The 18,733-nt window shown below is 35.2% G+C and overlaps 3 protein-coding genes across 3 annotated transcripts; 2 read left to right on the top strand and 1 right to left on the bottom strand.

The window, feature by feature from the left end:
• The first annotated feature begins 1,888 nt into the window (after positions 1–1,888).
• On the top strand, positions 1,889–6,121 carry LOC123693636 (zinc finger protein OZF-like). The gene is made up of 6 exons (XM_045638823.1): positions 1,889–2,237; positions 2,353–2,632; positions 2,714–2,783; positions 2,864–2,966; positions 4,011–4,247; positions 4,728–6,121. Exons 1-6 carry the CDS (start codon positions 2,124–2,126, stop codon positions 5,193–5,195), a joined length of 1,272 nt encoding a protein of 423 aa, XP_045494779.1. The 5' UTR covers positions 1,889–2,123; the 3' UTR covers positions 5,196–6,121.
• LOC123693627 (zinc finger protein 121-like) lies at positions 5,733–11,147 on the bottom strand. Its single transcript, XM_045638814.1, has 9 exons — positions 10,908–11,147; positions 10,628–10,756; positions 10,076–10,230; positions 9,605–9,767; positions 9,149–9,373; positions 8,678–8,833; positions 8,123–8,240; positions 7,372–7,529; positions 5,733–6,740 (listed from the first exon to the last, which is right to left on the bottom strand). Exons 1-9 carry the CDS (start codon positions 11,025–11,027, stop codon positions 6,594–6,596), a joined length of 1,371 nt encoding a protein of 456 aa, XP_045494770.1. The 5' UTR covers positions 11,028–11,147; the 3' UTR covers positions 5,733–6,593.
• Positions 11,148–13,698: 2,551 nt separating this feature from the next.
• LOC123694463 (N-acetylgalactosamine kinase) lies at positions 13,699–16,181 on the top strand. The gene has a single exon (XM_045639914.1). It carries the CDS (start codon positions 14,226–14,228, stop codon positions 15,690–15,692), a length of 1,467 nt encoding a protein of 488 aa, XP_045495870.1. The 5' UTR covers positions 13,699–14,225; the 3' UTR covers positions 15,693–16,181.
• The last annotated feature ends 2,552 nt before the right edge of the window (positions 16,182–18,733 follow it).

Here is an 18,733-nt window from a genome sequence, read left to right on the forward strand (position 1 = left end):
ATTTCTGTTGAAAAACAAGATTAAACAACTCATTGATCGGTACATGTATGATGTAGGTAGATACCATAGTAGATATTTTACTAATCTGTAGGTTTATTGTATGAATTAACTGAACGGCCTAAAATGTTAGAGTAGAAGTAGAGTCATGTAGAGTAGTGTCATATCACTAGCTGCGCTCCGCGGTTTTTCCCGCGTGGCTCCGCTTCTGTTGCTCTTACCATGATATACCTAATATATAGCCTATAGCCTTCCTCGATAAATGGGCTATCCAACACCGAAAGAATTAATATCGATAGAAGTTATGTCACCTTTGGGGCCCTTATTTACCAACAACCATCAAACAACCTTCAAACCGGATTACTTTCCGTGTCGATGTTTAAAATTGAATGAAATAAATACTTACTGAGTGTGAGATTTAAACTGACACTTTATGGTTAGTCATGGCTTGGTCATGGCCTTGGTCATGGCCATAGTCATGGCATTTGTAACTAGGTTGTTGATTTTGTTTATTGAAGTTATACTTCTTTTGGCGCGATGGAGAAAAATGATGAGAGTGAATTTTTACGATGCGCGCGCACACCGACACCTAAATTTAACAGCATGAAGTTAGTTCTAGGTGGTATGAAAATTGATAACTATGTTCAAGTTGTATATTCTAGTATTTTTTTTCCATACGCCAAAGAAGTAGGTATAACTTCTAACGTGTGTACATAAGTACACACACTCTTTTTTATAGTTTTCCACTCGCGGCTTCACCCGCGAAATCCATGAAAAACCCCCATAATTCCCGTTCTCGTGGGATTTCCGGGATAAAACCTATCCTATGTCCTGGGGTAAAAAGTAGCATATGTCCTTTCCCGGGTATCAAAATATCTTTAAACCAAATTTCATGCAAATTGGTTCAGTATTTAAGGCGTGATTGAGTAACAGACAGACAGACAAAGTTACTTTCGCATTTATAATATAATGTACGTTTCCTACTAAGCTGATAATTAAAAATGACTCTGAACGCATAAACTAACATTACCCAGTCGGTGTTGAATAAACCTAGGTGTGAACGGTAAAGCCAATTTAATGGTTTAGGTACCTAATTCAATTTACGAACTGTAAGTACCAAAAAATCTTTTAATAAGATGCACCAATCAAACCCGAACCTCAGATAATATTAAACTGTATTTAATACCCAAACCCATAGTTGCATCAAAATCGAACAAGTATAGTTCTAGAAAAAATTGTTAGGACATTGGTTTGTACCACATAGCACTTCTATTAGTTTCATTGTTCTGTGGTTTGTACAAATAAAATAGGTAATGTACATTGACCTAAACATATGGAGACGACACTGCCTACATCACTTATGTTCCGCTCACAGGTTCCGCTCAACATACGCCATATGGCGTAACTGCACGCTCATTTTTTATTTGTTTTAAAGTGAAACGCATCAGATATGCCTTCATGTGTGTTACGATATTGCACAAATAATACAAATAATACGGAAAAGTGAGAAGGAATAACTTTCATCGGTAAGTACCTACATAACTAGATAATAATTTTTAAAACTTAAAGCAAAAAAATGGCGCACAGATTTTGTTCGTGGTGTCTCCTCCATATTAATATTATTTATCTCAATGGTAATGTACAACACAACCAATCGCGTAACCTTTTCTTCGCGGATAAAAAAGAAACCTAGTAGATTTTATAAACTTTACAAATTACACCTTGCTAAATTTAAATTCTGTAGGTACCAAAATAAGAGCAATAATATTTATTGCTCTGAGGTACCAAACGTTACGTTAGGTACAATGTCAAAGTCAAACGTCATATTATTTTGACACTGACCTCTAATAGTTATAGAGGTCAGTGTATTTTGAGGTGTAAATATTTATTAACATTTTCGTTCCTACTTCCTTCCCTATATTACTTGCTCTGTGGTTCCTTCTTGCTCTGTGGTTCCTTCGCTTCGACTGGAAATGGACAATGGACTGGAAAGTCCTCCGACTTCCGAGTTCCGAGGGAAAGTCAATAAAATTAAGTTTATAATATGACTACCTATTTGAATGTAAGATATAGAAATAACATATTATATTGTACGTATTGTACCCGTTATCACAGTGAAGTCTACAATGTCTGAAAGTGATAAAGTTTGTCGAGCATGTCTAGAATCTGTTGGACCGTATTATTATGTCCTTTTCGAGAATGTATCAGCGTATATGTTTTGGTTTTGTACATCAATACAGGTATTTCATTGGTTTATTTCAATTATTCAAATCACTACAATTGATTATTATACAAAATTCTGTTGTTTATACAGGTCTTAAATAAATGTTTGATGACTGCAATATTCTTTTTTAGATTGCCGAAAATGAATCAATTACAAAAGCCCTGTGTACAAATTGTTATGAATTATTATCTAAATTTGCGGAATTTAAACAAAAGTGCATTGATTCTCAAAACTCTTTGCTCAGTTTGAAAAATGTTAAGGCAGAAGCTGATTATACTGAAATACCGAAAAATGAGATTATAAAAAAGCAGGCAAACCTTGAAGAGCAATTAATTTTTAAGAAAGAAAATCATTTTGATGAGAATCTCAACAATGATACAGTCAAATATGAATCTTATATGCATAATCAGGGTAAGATATTTCATAATCATATTAAAAAGTGAAAACTTAAAAGGAATTAACTTGGCTTTATCATAAAAATTCTATTTTCAGATCATAATTTTGTAAGTGACAATGATGAAGAATTAAATGAAAATATCTGCGAACAGCAAAATAATGATCGGTAAAATAACTTTTTTTTTATATTAACTATAATAATATGTGCAATAGCCAATAATGGTATATTGTATTCTTATATTACAGTTTACAGATTCCTGAGAAAAACTTTACATTTCATTGTGAATTATGTGATAAAAGATTTACTAGACACAAGAGATATGAAAATCATAAACGGACACATGAAAGTGTGAGTTCATTTTCTAACTAATTAATTAGTGATGCAACGAATACGAATATTCGTATTCGCCGAATAGTAGACATTTACCGAATATTCGTATTCGGCGAATATACGAATTTTTAAAAACTAATATTTTTGTCATCATCATCATCAGCCCATATACGTTCCCACTGCTGGGACACGGGCCTCCTATGAGGGTACAGGCCATAATTCACCACGCTGGCCAAGTGCGGGTTGGCGGATGACACATGTCGTCGAACTTTTTTAATTCTTCGACATGTCGGTTTCCTCACGATGTTTTCCTTCACCGTTCGAGCAGTGGTGATGTTACAACATGCGCAGATAAATTGAAAAATCAATTTATTTCCTGCGCGCTCGCCTGGTCTCGAACCACGGACTTATCGATTCGAAGTCCGAGGTCTCACCACTGAGCCACCACTGCTCTATATATTTTTGTACGCAACTCTATTTACTACAAATTTAAAAATCGCGCTAAAAAATATGACGTGTGCAGAGATTGCTGATCCACTGGCCTTTTGGCGAGAAGATGTCCATTTTCCAAGTCAGAAAAAACTCGCCCAAAAATATTTTTCAATGAAGCCATGTACAGTCGCTTCGGAAAGACTTTTTAACGGCTGGAAACATACGAATTTTATGTTTTTTAAATAAAAATTTGCCTATTGTAAGTTTTAATTATTAGAAGAGTAAACATTCATTAAATAAATAAGTCTTTTATTACCAAGGCGAGATATTCGTATTCGTATTCGTATTCGCCGAACAGTAGGTTTGATATTCGTATTCGTATTCGTATTCGTAAAAGTAGTATTCGTTGCATCACTATAATTAATATTTTTAAAATAATGGTCTATATTTCAAATACAAAAATGCTGTTTGCTATGCTCAAAGACAACATAAAATAATTAAGAGAAGACACAGCTTGTAACAAGTTGAGTTCAAATAAATAAATTTGAATGTACTATGCTATTACTATCAATATAAATCACTATGTGGTGGTTCCACTAATTCACACTTAATGACATTTCATTATTTCAGGATACAAGTGTATCTTGCGTATTTTGTAACAAGACATTTCAAACAAAAAAAGGATTAAAAAGGCATCAGAAAAATGCCCATTCCCAATGGAGTTTCAATGAAACAAAATGCAAGTTTTGCGGCAAAGTGTTCAAGAGTAAGAACTCATTGAAACAACATGAAGTGAAGCATGGTGAGAGGAAGATGTATATCTGTGATGTATGCGGGAAAATGAGTTTGTCGAAATCATATTTAAAGGTATGCCTGTTGGTTTAAATAGAAATATAGATTACTAACTTTCCACCCGCGGCTTCGCCTGCGCAGTCAAAGGAAGACCCGCATAGTTCCCGTTCCCGTGGCATTTCCGGGATAAAAGCTATTCTATGTCCCGGGGTAAAAAGTAGCCTATGTCCTTTCTCGGGTATCAAAATATCTCCATACCAAATTTCATGTAAATTGGTTCAGTAGCTTAGGCGTGATTGAGTAACAGCATTAACAGACAGACAGACAGAGTTACTTTCGCATTTATAATTTTAGTATGGATTTGTTACCTAACACCTTTTATATGGGAGTACCAAGTTTATTTGCATGCATAACTTACTTCATTACTTCCTTCATTATTGGTGAAAAAATATCTCTTGTAAAATAAAGTTAGCTTTTGTTGAAACATATTTATTCAATTCATTTATTGTTTATCAGAAACTAAAATATTGATAGAAATTACTTGTACTTTTGCAGATCCACCTCGAGACGCACAACGAAAACAAGGAACGTAACTATGGCTGTGACATTTGCGATAAAAAGTTCTTTTCAAAGATAAACTTACAGAACCATATCTTTCGAGCTCATACGGGACGACAATACACATGCCAATTATGCAATATCACATACAAATACAAAGATAATTTAGTAAAACATCTTCTCACACACGAAGGGAAAAAGCTATACAAGTGTGATTATTGTAACAAGTCGTTTTCGACTCGTACATACTGTGTTGAACATCAGCGAGTACATTCTGGTGAACGGCCGTTTAGTTGCATGTATTGTCCGAAGAATTTCATGACTAAGAGGCATTTGAGTGATCACCATAAGATACATACTGGGGAGAAGAAACATAAATGTGGTGTATGTGAACAGAGCTTTACGCAGAGAGGCACTATGATACGACATATGAAAATACATAATAAACCTTCTTTGGTGTGTTGATTGTATTATTATAGAGATACAACATATAGGTTATGCTATGGATACTATAAAGGCCGGGACAGATATGGTGAAGCGCAGTGCAGCGCAATTTTTATTGTCAAACTATTAAACTAACTATGTACCTAGTATATATCTGTCAACTGTGCTAACTATAAGACTACAAGAGGACAATGTCGATAATACATGTCGCCGGCCCTAAGGCTGGTTGCAGAGCTTGACCGACCATCAGTGCGTACGTCACTCGCGCTTGTCATATGTATGGAAATTAATAAAACCGTTCATAGCTAGACCGACCATACGCACGCGTATTGTCATGTTAGTGTCGTATTGGCTCCGCTGCGCTTCGCCGCTCTTTTGGTGTGAGTTGACCCTTAGAGTCATACATATTGTTGATGCGTATCGTCAGGACCGACGGTACGCACTGATGGTCGGTCAAGCTCTGCAACCAGCCTAACCGGCGCAGATATGGCGGAAAATATTAGATATTTATACACAAAAAAAATATATATATGGAGTTGTAGAAATAAAACAAAGCTGGATATAATATTAATTTATTAATAATGGACATTTATTACTTAACACATCAAATTTATTTAGTGTTTCCGAAAATATTTGCTTTCTCTACTTATCTGCTGTTAAACATCGAAAATAGATATTGTTTTTATTTACAGGAAAATATAATTAACAATTTTAAATCTAAATAAAATCTATATTTATAATTATTTACAAATCCACATTTTCATGTACTTCCAAGCAGTGTCCTATAATATATTCATATTTACAATATTTACATTATTATTTAATGGAATAATACTTACACAATTATATCACATTATTAGTATTTTATAAAATAAACATAAGATGAAACATCACAAATACTGAACTGAACAAGATCTTATTTATGAAATAAAATTTGTGAAAATCAAGTAAACTGGTTTTATTTCTCAAAAAATTAAACTGTTTTAATTTTAGCATACAGCACCAATTGTTTTAATAATATAGTGTGAAGGTACATAATATGTTAATGGATAATACAATTGGTCAGATTACAATTAAAACTTCACAAATCTTAACCTATGTTACTGTGTGAAATTACTTTTAATATTTTGTACAAATTTCATATCTATATGATTGAATGTCATAATTTTGTGGGAAGCAAGTTATTTGGCAGTTTTTTTTTAAGAATGTCGAAAGTGTGTTTTTTTAAAGAAAGTAGGCACTGTAACTCACTATCACCAATGTGTCATTATTATTTTTTTGTGTATTATTTAAAGTGCCTTTAGGCACTGTCACACATCCGATGCCACTAATACACTGTATATGTACTCCATTTGGGGCCCGGGGCCCCTTATCAACAGTACATGTGTATCACTATTAGGGCCCTACCCATTCCCACTATCACACATCCGGATGCCACTGGTGGTGCGCATACGCTAATGGCGGCGTTTCCATTTGGGGCCCGGGGCCCCTAACAAGCAACCCGTGTGTTTCATCTCTCATGGGGCCCCGCACCATCAGCCCGTGTGTCTCGTCCCTCCCGTGACCCTTTTTTAATACAAACATCGATTTTAATCAAATATAGCACACAATTAAATTATTATACAAAAAAAAAGTGAAAACTTGAGCGGTATTTTGATATTTCAAACTAATTTATAAGAACGTGCGACGAGCGTGGGAACATACATGTTCCTGACGCGAATTCGTAAAATTTTGCGCTGTCAAAAGTCCTGTAGCGCGGCTGTAAAAGTAATCACCAAAAAAAAACCCTAAAAAAAGAATTACACATCAGTGTCTACGTGTAGTGTGTATGACGATGCCATATCGTAGATTTTCTCACTTCATGAAATGATTGATTATTTCATGAAAAGACTGAAATGACAAAAATCAAGTTCATAAATATTCTGAAATGTTAAAATATTTTATTTACAAAATCGTGAAACTTTGACGTTTTAACGATCTGGTCAAACTAAGTTGGCCACATCATGAAATGATCATTTCATGAAATGATCGATCATTTCATGAAATGATCAAATCTACGATATGGCCACGACATTTATTTATTTATTTATAACTCTTTATTGCACAAACTAAAATATGACAAAAATAACATTAATACATATGAAAGGCATAGTTTGTACAAGAGGCGGCCTTATTGCTAAGCAGCAATCATGTATACCTTCATGTGCCGGTTCAGCGCGCACTTCTGTATGAAGGCCTGGCTGCACAGCTGGCACTTGTGCGGCTTCTCGCCCGTGTGTATCATGCGGTGGTTGCGCAGGTCCTTGCGAGCCATGAACTTTTTAGGGCACAGGTCGCACGCGTACGGACGCTCGCCTGCAATTTATTGCAGAGTATTTATGACGTGTCTATTTCGCGATATACCAACCTCGACAGTATTACTAACTCAGCCCCCGGAATCACAGACACAATAGAAAATCTATTGTGTCCTGGTCCGATCGGGCCGCTGGGGGCTCAATGGGTTAATGGGGAAGGACAACAAACATCTTCCTTCAAAACGAATCGACAGCAGTTTGTTTTACTAACGCAACTGGATTGGTTCGGGACACATGTGACACGTCACGGCGGCCGCGGTGTTCATACGCCATGGCCTATTCATACTTCGGCCAAAACCAAGCGTGGCGGGTCATTCGACAATAACTATAGCGAAAAATGCCTACATATTTACGAGGTGTTGTCACAGTTACCACTGCCGATTGTCAACGCTCACGTATAACACAATAGTATATTTCGAATTAAATTGTATAATAATAGTTTTTAATAGTGAAAAAATATGTATAATGAGCACTTATGCAAAGTGAAATGAACTTTATAGCTTATTAGATAGAGTGACATTTTCTGTACCTATTTTTTTTCAAGTCGCTTCAGGTGATATATTAACTTCGTGAAATAAATTCAGTTAATATTACCTGTATGTGTTCGCATGTGGATGGCTTGAAAACTCCGACTCTTGAACGTTTTGTCGCACAGTTGACAAGAAAATGGCTTCTCCGCTGAGTGAGATCGCATGTGTTTCACTAAATCTGCCTGAAATTTATACTTTGTCAAAATATAAATCTTTTAAAAGTAACTGATATAAAAAAAGCAGGTAATACATAGAAATAGGGTTTTTAGAAAAAATATTTTTTGACAAAATTTATTTTTTTATCTACACTAATGGACCGATTTTGATGAAATTTGGCACAGACAATCTTTAAGACCCTGAGAAAGAACATAGGCTACCTTTTATTGCGAAATACGTACCACGGGCGAAGCCAGGGCGGACCGCTAGTAGAAAATATATTTATAAAATATATGGTTTGGGATTATTTATAACGATTTTCAATAATTATTTTCTTATGTATTACCAGGAGACAAAGTTCATCCCTTGTGTAGCAGTTATTACTTATCCAGATAAATTAAGTAATCTGCCACTAGACGGCACTAATATCAATTTGCACAAGAATTTATTTATTTAAACATACCTTAATATAAAACCTCATATCGCACAGAGAGCACGCATAGTTCTTAATACCGGTGTGCCGTATGAGATGTATTTTGAGGTTGCCGGGCTGCGCGAACTTCTTGCCGCACTGCGAACAGCTGTAGTTCTTCTCGTTGTTGTGCGTTTCTAGGTGCATCTGTGTAAAGAAAGTAAGAAATAAAGAAAGAATAAATAAATGAAAAAACGGAACATCTTTCACAAATCTGCGGTATAGAATGTAGAGAATCACCAAATAGAATCGAGCAACGGCAATAACACCCTCACTCGAAAAATGTACTAAAATACAAAATGCACTAAAATTTGACAGATGTGTATCATACTTTCTACAAATACCTTCATTAAAAACAAATGTGAAGACAATAAAAGTTGAATTTTCGTTTGTTTTTACGAATACCCTCATTTCACGAACTTTTTTTATTTATCAGTTTTATGACGTCATAAGCGAACTCACCTTAAGATTATACGCCTGCACGAACTTCGCGTCACACATGTGACACTCATGTTTCTTGATACCCTCGTGTATCATTTCGTGGTTCTTCAGTACGTTGAGGTAGGCAAAGCTTTTGCCGCACACACGGCATTGGTACTTGCGGTCCGCGTTGTGGATTCGTATGTGACTGCTTAAACTACGCAGGGATAGGAACGTTTTCTCGCAGTGTTTGCACTTTATGTCCGGCTGAAATTGTTTTGTGATGGGTAACGGGTAAGTAATTTATCTTATTCTTTTAAAGCCAAATTTTTTGCATATTTGATATTTGACTGCATACTATCAAGTATTGATAGTCTTGTTAATTTTACAACGTAATGTAAATCTGTACAAAATATCCTTATGCAAATAATAGATCAAAATTGAAATATCTGCCGATATATTAAAATTTAAATAATCACTAAAAATAACAACACAAACCTGTTTCCCAAAATGGCCACGCATATGCGCCTCAAAGTTCTCATACTTGTGGAAGCTCTTCGCACATTTAACGCACTTCATGCGCTCGCGGCGGCGCTGCGCCCCCGCCGGGTCCTTCGGCGGGCGGCCGGGCCCGCGCCGACGGCGACGCGCGAGGATCTGGCTGCGGGCGGACTATACAGTGACCACAGAGTAGCTAAACAGATTGTGTCAACTCTGACAGGTGAGCATAGAGTAGCTATGCAGCTAGTGTCAACCTTAAAAGGTGAGGCTATGGAATAGTGTGATAGTAAATGCACAGCGCATACTGAATGAGTAGCGTCTTTCGTGTGGTATATGAGTAAGGAGTAGCAAGTATCTTCATGTTTATAATGTAAGTAGAAGTATGACATGCTACTATAATAATTATCCCTTTTTCTAGAAATATCACTATTGAATGAGTAGGTATTCAATAATAGTCATTAATCATACCTTATAAGACTAGCAGTATCTGACGGCATAGTGTCTGCACTCAATGAAGTATCATTCATACATGCATTTTCCTGTATCTTCATCTCTTCACCCATTTCTGTTATGTTTACTTCCACCAAATCGTTGCCTTCTGTCTGATGAGATTCTGCTTTTACCTAAAATATTAGGTGTTTGATATTTCATAGTACCTAGGTATTTAAATTTACTTTCAAACAGTAAGTTACTGTAAGCATAAAAAAACATCAAGCCACTGTGTACAAAAATCTAAATCCATGAAGGGAAGATTGTCCATTAGATTTTTCAAAACGTTTAGGAGAGTGCAAAAAAGAGTATTTATTTCAAGTATTTGTGTTTGTATAAAAAAAATATCAATAAAAATATATAATAACTAGCAGTCCGCCCCGGCTTCGCCTGTGGTACATATTTACGTTTTCTCTACATAAGAACCATCCTCGTACTTCAAGGAATATAATAAAAAAAGAATTAACTTACCAACACATTTTGGGATTCATTTTTATATTATAGACTATATCTGTATAACAATTGTATTACCTGCAATTTGCATTGTTGTTTCAATATCACATTTGACCTTACAACTACTTGTTTAAAATAATATAACTTATTTAACAGTTCCAAGCATGTTTGACAAATTAGTTTCGGCAATGAATCACCATCTGAAATCTGATAAAAAACAAATCTTGTAAACTTTTATCTGAAAAAGTGTATGGATAAAGGATTCAACTAAATATTCACATTTTTACAAGGAAAAATTTTAGAAAGGTGTCAAGTGGGTAAATGAAGGTAATTCTGCTTGAACGAGGACTATTCTTACCTCAACAGATGTACAGTACTTAAATATCCCTGCTGTACACACTGAAAATAATTCTTTTAAAGGTCCTGAATCTGTTAAACAAGCTCGGCAAATTTTCTTAAAATCCAAGAGATGAGCCATTTTGTTAATGTATGTAAAATAGAGTTTCAAAGTTTATACATAATTATATTGGAAAAATATTTAAATAGAATTTATTTCAATTGTTTGTGTTATTCTTGTTGTTTGCTTTCGTTTACGTATTTTCCCGAACTGTCAAGATGACTTTTTTACAAAAAAAGGCTCAAACTTCAAAGTCATATGTCACTCGTCGGAATGTAGGTAACCTCAGAGCAATAATTGCTCTGAGTAGGTAACAAAATGTCTATCAGTTATGGGTACCATTCACAGGCGCACCCATCCGCTGTATTTGTAGCTGGCTACAAGTCCGCGGACCAATCTGCGTGTGTATGTGTAGTTGTGCGCGGCTCGCGGCTCAGCGCGGGCTCGCCGTCTGGATACGCGAGCGCCGCGCCGCACCCGAGCCGCGCCGGACAAATCCGTACGTGTGTGTGCGCGCGCGGATTTGTCGGTGAACTTGTCAGTCATTCGTCATATATACATAATTAATTTTATAAATAACTAGCTTTCCACCCGCAGCTTCGCCCGCGCAGTCAAAGAAAAACCCGCATAGTTCCCGTTCCCGTGGGATTGCCGGGATAAAACCTATCCTATTTCCCGGGATAAAAAGTAGCCTATGTCCTTTCTCGGGTATCAAAATATCTCTTTACCAAATTTCATGCAAATTGCTTCAGTAGTTAAGGCGCGATTGAGTAACAGACATACAGACAAGGTTACTTTCGCATTTATAACATTAGTATGGATTAAAAGAATTCATAAATCACAACGCATTTATTTATTTATGGTGGATTCTAGATAACAGATTTCGATTTTTAGAGTAACGTCTCTAGTAAGTATTTAAAAAGAAAAAAGGTTCAGTTCTGTAAATCAGAAAATGTTTATTATGTTAAGAATGGTTTATTAGTAAAATAAAATATAAAAATTACTCGTATCGGTCATTATTATTATAAATATGTATATTATTTTAATTGAAAAAAGTTAATCAAATGTGCAGTTCTAGTTCGTTCGTTCTTTTTTTCTTCGTTGTTTCAGCTATTCCTTTGCCACACGCGCTTTTTTTTCTGCGTTAAAAGTATTGCACCGACTACTAGAGTCGGAGAGCTTTTTTTCGTGGTAGGATAGATACGTGCAAGGCTCACCAAAGTTCACACTTCACAGGCGACTGGACTGCAACTCGGCGCTCGTGTAGTGTGTGGGCGATGACGGATTTGTCCACGGATTGGTACGGCTCGGGGCTCGGCTCGCGGTGCGTGTAGTGAATGCCGGGCTTTATAATGTACTCTGTGATGTCTATAGTTCCGTGAACAAAATTGAAATATGTAGGTATTTGGAATTTATGAAACACGTTACAAATGAAAGTGCGTTCAAAGGATAAAAACGAAGAACATCTTAATTAATGTTAAAAATGAAAAATATGAATAGGGTGCGTTTTCTTAAAATTATTCACAATCGACACTGAGACACTAGTGTAGTTCTAGCCCAGTTAAGCTGAAGAAGCTAAAGTGCTAACCGGGATAAGCTAACAGCGACACTAACAAAAATAAAAAAAACACTAGTGTAAATAAAATATTATATAGTCCTAGTCGCTAAAAAATATAATAAAAGATATCATTTATAAAGGGAAACAAAAAAAAAAACGACGTGTGGCACTAAGTTTTTTCGTTACGGAATTTCTCTATTCGGTCCCCGCCACAGGTCCCCGCGCTCAAGGCCCGCGATAGAAGCTATGCAATAGCTTATTAAATAATTTAAAAATGGAAGGATTGAAATAAATCGAAGTTGCGTGTAGAGAAAATGAAAATTTAAATACCTACCTAAAAATGCATTACCTAACCAACTAGCGGATATATTAATATTACGTCTTTATATTATATACTGCTTTCATCTTTGTGTTCCATGAAATTATCATCTCAATACCTATTATGAAACACTAGTGTAGTTACTTTAAAAGTTTCAAAACACTACACAATAAATTATTATTAAAAATTAAAGTATTAGATGACGTGATAGATACATTCATTAAACTCTCGATTTGTAAACGATGACGGAAGTCTTCTTGTAGTCTTCTAAAAAAGACAGCGATTCCCAAACTCACGGATATACCCCAATCCTAATAACATTATAGTCGCATGTTTCACTGATCAAATTTTATTACGATACGCTTGTGATTTCGAGAAACAAGATTATTGTAATTTGTAAGCTGTAAGGTTTGAAAACCCAACGTGTAGTACTATTTTAAAAATATTAGGCATGGCGAAGTATGAGGATTGGATAAATTTAATATTTCACTATGCTTTTTCCAAATCTTCTTAACATATTACTTAATCATTATTGGTACATCGATAAAATCTTGTTTTTAATTAAATATAAGGATCCTCAAGTAGTTTAACCTTACCATATAAAATAATAATCATTTTATCAGTAGGTATTGTTCTACAACGTTTTATGTGTCAATGATAAGGGTATTTATTTTATTGTCCCTAAGTCTTGTTTCAAGTATTATGAAATAGTTTTAAATGATAATATCTTCTGTATATGTAAGTAGAATAAATTGCAACATTCAGTTTGTACAAGCTTTACTAAGGAAAAATAAATACTTACATATTAAGTACTTCGTATACAGTAAATTAAAAGTTTTTTCATAATCATTAACAGTTAACTTTGTTGCACGTTATATAAATAAACGCTCTTTAATGAATTTACCAGACTATATACATTCATGCTCTTGAAAAGCATTTCAGTATTATAGTCTGTACCAACATTCCTCCCGTGAGAAATTGAGGACTGCTGAGGTCGAAAGCGGTGGAGTGCGGAGTGCGGAGCGTTATCACTGCGTCATCTCAGTCATTGTGGCATTATTGCCTATGTTACACGTAAGGTTATTTATAACCAAGTTTTTAACATCATTCCATTAATTCGAAATGTTCGATCTAACTATACTGATTTAATTTAATACATCCACAATATAAACTCTAGTTCAATAATTATTTACGGGTAACGGAATTAATAAAAAGAGAAACAAAACCAAAGCATTAATAAAATTAGTAAATATAAACTCGGCATTCAAGTGAAACATTGTGTTTTTCAATAATCTCATTACTGATAACAAAAGTGCCATACAGGATTCAATTCAGTGACACACGAGTAGTGATACAGACAAGCGGTGTTTTCATTGTTGACAAACAATTGTTATCTGAAAAAATGAGCGCGAACGGAAACAATGATACAGTACCAGTAAGGAAAATACCAAGTACTGGTAGAATTGAAAATCTGACCCAACGTTTTTATGATGAATTTGGATCAAAGCCTACGTTCTATGTTCGTGTCCCAGGGCGAGTAAATTTAATTGGTGAACATATTGATTACTGTGGTTATCCAGTCTTACCCATGGCATTGGAGCAAGATATCTTGGTTGCGGCCAGTCTCACAAGTAATTCGAAATTATATTTACGTAACATAAATGGTAAATATAATAATTTTGATGTAGAAATTACAACGTTCGAAGATATAGATATCCAACCAGATTCAAATGGTAAACCATTTTGGTATAACTATGTACTATGTGGCCTAAAAGGTGCCTTAGAACATTTAAATAATGACTTTACAAATGGTCTAAAGTTACTTGTAGATGGGAATATTCCTCCCGCATCTGGATTATCAAGTTCCTCCGCACTAGTCAGCGCTGCTTGTTTATCATTTCTTTATGCTCAAAATGCACTGTTAAATAAAACTGAAATAGCTACACTGTGTGCTAAGAGTGAAAGATATATAGGAACGCAAGGTGGAGGAATGGATCAGGCAATAGCATTTCTCGCAGAAAAATATAGCGCGCAATATATCACGTGGCAACCATTGAATGCAACAGCTGTGGCTTTACCAGAGGAAGCATCGTTCGTCGTGGCTCACAGTTTGGCAGAGGCTAACAAAGCCGCAACGAACGATTACAATAGAAGAGTTATAGAATGCAGATTAGCAGCTAAGGTCCTAATAAAAGCTGCTGGTGGTGAAGTAAGTCAAAAAATCGTAACGCTAAGCCAAGCACAAAAAATATTAAACAAAACACTAGTTGAAATGATTGATATGGTCAACGAATATATGCCGCAGGAAATATATACTAAAATTGAGGTGTGTAAGAAATTAGACATAACTGAAAACGAAATGGATACTTTATATTTAACCCCTAATACAAGGCATTTAAAGGAATTTAAACTCAAACAGAGAGCCCTTCATGTCTTTGGCGAAGCCTTGAGAGTTGAAGATTTTCGCAAGGCTTGTACGCAATACATATCAAATGGAAATAATGGACACATCAATGGGTCGAATGGAGCAACAGTTAAATCTGAGAGTGAATGTATCGATAAAAAATTATCAACCCTTGGAGAATTAATGTCGAGCAGTCATGAAAGTTTAAAAACACTTTACGAATGTTCTCACGAGAATTTAGATCGTTTAGTGGACATATCGAAAAAAATGAATGTACATTGTAGGCTGACTGGGGCCGGGTGGGGAGGATGTGTGGTTGCACTATGTCCAAAAGATAAAGTTGATGAGTATATTGAAATGTTACGAGATGAATTCTACGTTAAACATTGCGAAATAGAAAAGACCAAGGCCAGTGCATATGCTTTCGCAACCACACCAAATTACGGTGCCTTAATTTACATTTAGATTTCCAATATCAAAATATATACTTCGATGTAGAAAATAATATATTGTGTTGTTTGAGCCATTTATTATGACCAATAGTGGAATAAAATCAATCTTGATTCGGTTTATTTATTTTAAATCGATAAACTATTAATCTAAAAAAGAAAAGCTATTTAATTTGAAGCGTTTTATTGTTAATAACTTAACACATATTAAGGACATTCTATAAATTATTTCTACAATTTATTTTCTTATTTTTCTAAAGAGCTCCAATTTAGAGTTCCAAATACGTACTAATCTTTCAAATGCATTTATATTTTTTTAATAAAAATTTTCTAGGTAAGTACCCTAATTTTTTTCCCGATGATTGAATGATTTGATTTTAGAGCGATAAAACGTCACATACCTTTGATTAAATTGAAAAGCGTATTGTAAGCGTATTGTCTATTTGCATTTAAAATATTGTATTATTTATAATTAAGTTTGTAAAATAAAATTATTTTTCAAGAGGTTTTTTATTTCATTCCTTTAAATAGGAACTAGTCTAGAAATAACTTCACCTAATGGTTATTATTCAATTTAGTTAATGTACCACTCACGTAGCTCTGTCTATATGCATATTACCACAGACTAATAATAATATACTACGTATACAAATATTACATAGGTAGACCATTTTACGTATAATTTTATTGTATCGAGTAGATACATTATGCGTATGAATTTGATTGTTATAATAGGTATTATATTATTGTTATTTTTGAATATGTAAAGAGCTGACATGATCGGCTATATATTATCGTTAGTACCATACTATACCATATCTTGTTTTTGTACATATATTATTATTAATAGTACGAATAGGTACATACAATAATATTCATACGTATTCACAAAATAATCTAAACACAATTAGATTTCTATGCGTATTCAGATTTCAGTACCTAGCCATAAAGAAGTTTGAGAACAAGTGGTCTAAAATTTCTTCAATATCTCAGTTGGAATTAAAACGAACATTGTCTTTGAATTTTGTTACGCTCTAATTTTTAGTACTTGACATATATTTTAATTTTTATTTTATATATTACTAGATTTCCGCCCGCGGCTTCGCCCGCGCAGTCAAAGAAAAACCCGCATAGATCCCGCTCCCGTGGGATTTCCGGGATTGCGTCATTTTCCCGGGATAAAAAGTAGCCTATGTCCTTTCTCGGGTATCAAAATATCTCCATACCAAATTTCATGACAATTGGTTCAGTAGTTAAGGCGTGATTGAGTAACAGACAGACAGACAGACACAGTTACTTTCGCATTTATAATATTAGTATGGATTTAAAACGAGTAGGTAGGTTACTTAGTTGCAAAATACAAATTGCAATTCATAATTTAATAACTTCCCCGCCTCAGATAAGTTGATGTCATTTAATTGTAATGGTCAGTACAATACATTGGCATTTCAATAAATCTTATTCACCAGTCACCACAGAGCAAGTAGTTAATATAGTAGTACTACTTACTAGGTACCTATGTGCGCCGATCGGCGTGGCGCACGCCGCCGGCCGTTTTACTCACGCCGACGCCGCCGATTTTTTTTCCGGCGTCATCGGCGTCTGATTTTTCAATCCTTGGTTAAAACTTATCCGTCCAATAAATTATTACACGATAATATTAAAATGTCACCTGTAAACTGTCAAATGCAGGTAATTAGAATACATTTTTGAAATGGATACGTTATTCAACGAATAAATTTTAACCTAGGATTGAAAAATCAGCCCTAAAAATAAAGCACTCTATCTTACACTTATACTTACTTAGTATTTTAAAATATAATAATAATCAATTAACAGGACAAGACTATTCTAGCGAATAGAGCTGATATTGTGGTGGTGGACCGAGCAACTTCTAGGATTTTCTTGGTAGAGTGGTAGGTAGAGGCCGAGTCAGATAAACGGCTCAAATATCTGGATCTGGCGCACGAGGTTGTCGAGATGTGGGACGGTGTGTCTGCCGAGATAATCCCCATAGTTGTGTCCACCAATGGGCTGGTTCCTACCTCCTTAAAACAATATTTAAGGAGGTTGGATTTACCGGTGAAGCCCATGACAGTGGGGATACAGCGGGCAGTCCTGCTGGACAACGCTCGGATAGTCCGTAGGTACCTCACTCAGTCGCCCTAGACTCCGGCCGTCTGGAGTTTTTTTCTTCAGCACCGCCGCGAGGCGAGATACTTGCCCCCCCCCCCCCCTCAATAAATTAATAATAAATTGACAATCGCGGCAGCTCTTCTTGATTGCCGTTTCCAAGGAATGTCGGTTGACAAAGACCTTGAGGAAAAAGGGGAAACGAGAGTTTCCTTTATATCTGCTTTGTGCGAGAAACCGTCAGGGAGTCTGATATACAAGAAAAGAAGGCGAATGGGCACAGTGAGATAGTTTCTTTCGCTCTAAGAGAAAAATATAAATGAAGAAAGAGATTATTTTACCTTTTGTACTTGTTTCTTGCACATGTCATAATTGGCATGTATAAATATTATTCTGTCGACTGAAGTAGGACTTAACCGTGACCTTTTAGCCGTAATGGTTAATCCTGCGACTGAAAAAACTCGGTCGCTTGGTGTGCTCGTGGCGGTAACGCTCAATATCGCCCTAACGCAGTTAAACAGCCAAGGATAACTCATAGCAGACTATCCTTCTTTTCCATCCAATAACGAAGTATGTTTCCGTCGAGCATATCCTTGGGGTCACATCCACTAAAATATTTCCAGCATTCGGCAACTATACGATCATCGTTACTAATACCAGTAGGTACCAGTTGTATACTTCTGGGACAAAGCTAAAAGAAAGTTTGATGAAGATGATGTGGACGGTTGAGTGAGTACTTCCCTATTTTATAATTCCTTGTTTTTTTTCTGATTTTGATTGTCTCCATAAAGATTTTTTTTGTTATTAATATAATTAAGATTTTATACAATGTGTGATCTCAAATAAACGCCATATTGATGTTATATGGAAATAAATAAGAAATTTAATGGAGATTTAGGCGTATTTTACTCATTTTCCCCATCC

The sequence above is a fragment of the Colias croceus genome, chromosome 1 (assembly GCF_905220415.1).
Source record: "Colias croceus chromosome 1, ilColCroc2.1".
Taxonomy (NCBI): domain Eukaryota; kingdom Metazoa; phylum Arthropoda; class Insecta; order Lepidoptera; family Pieridae; genus Colias; species Colias croceus.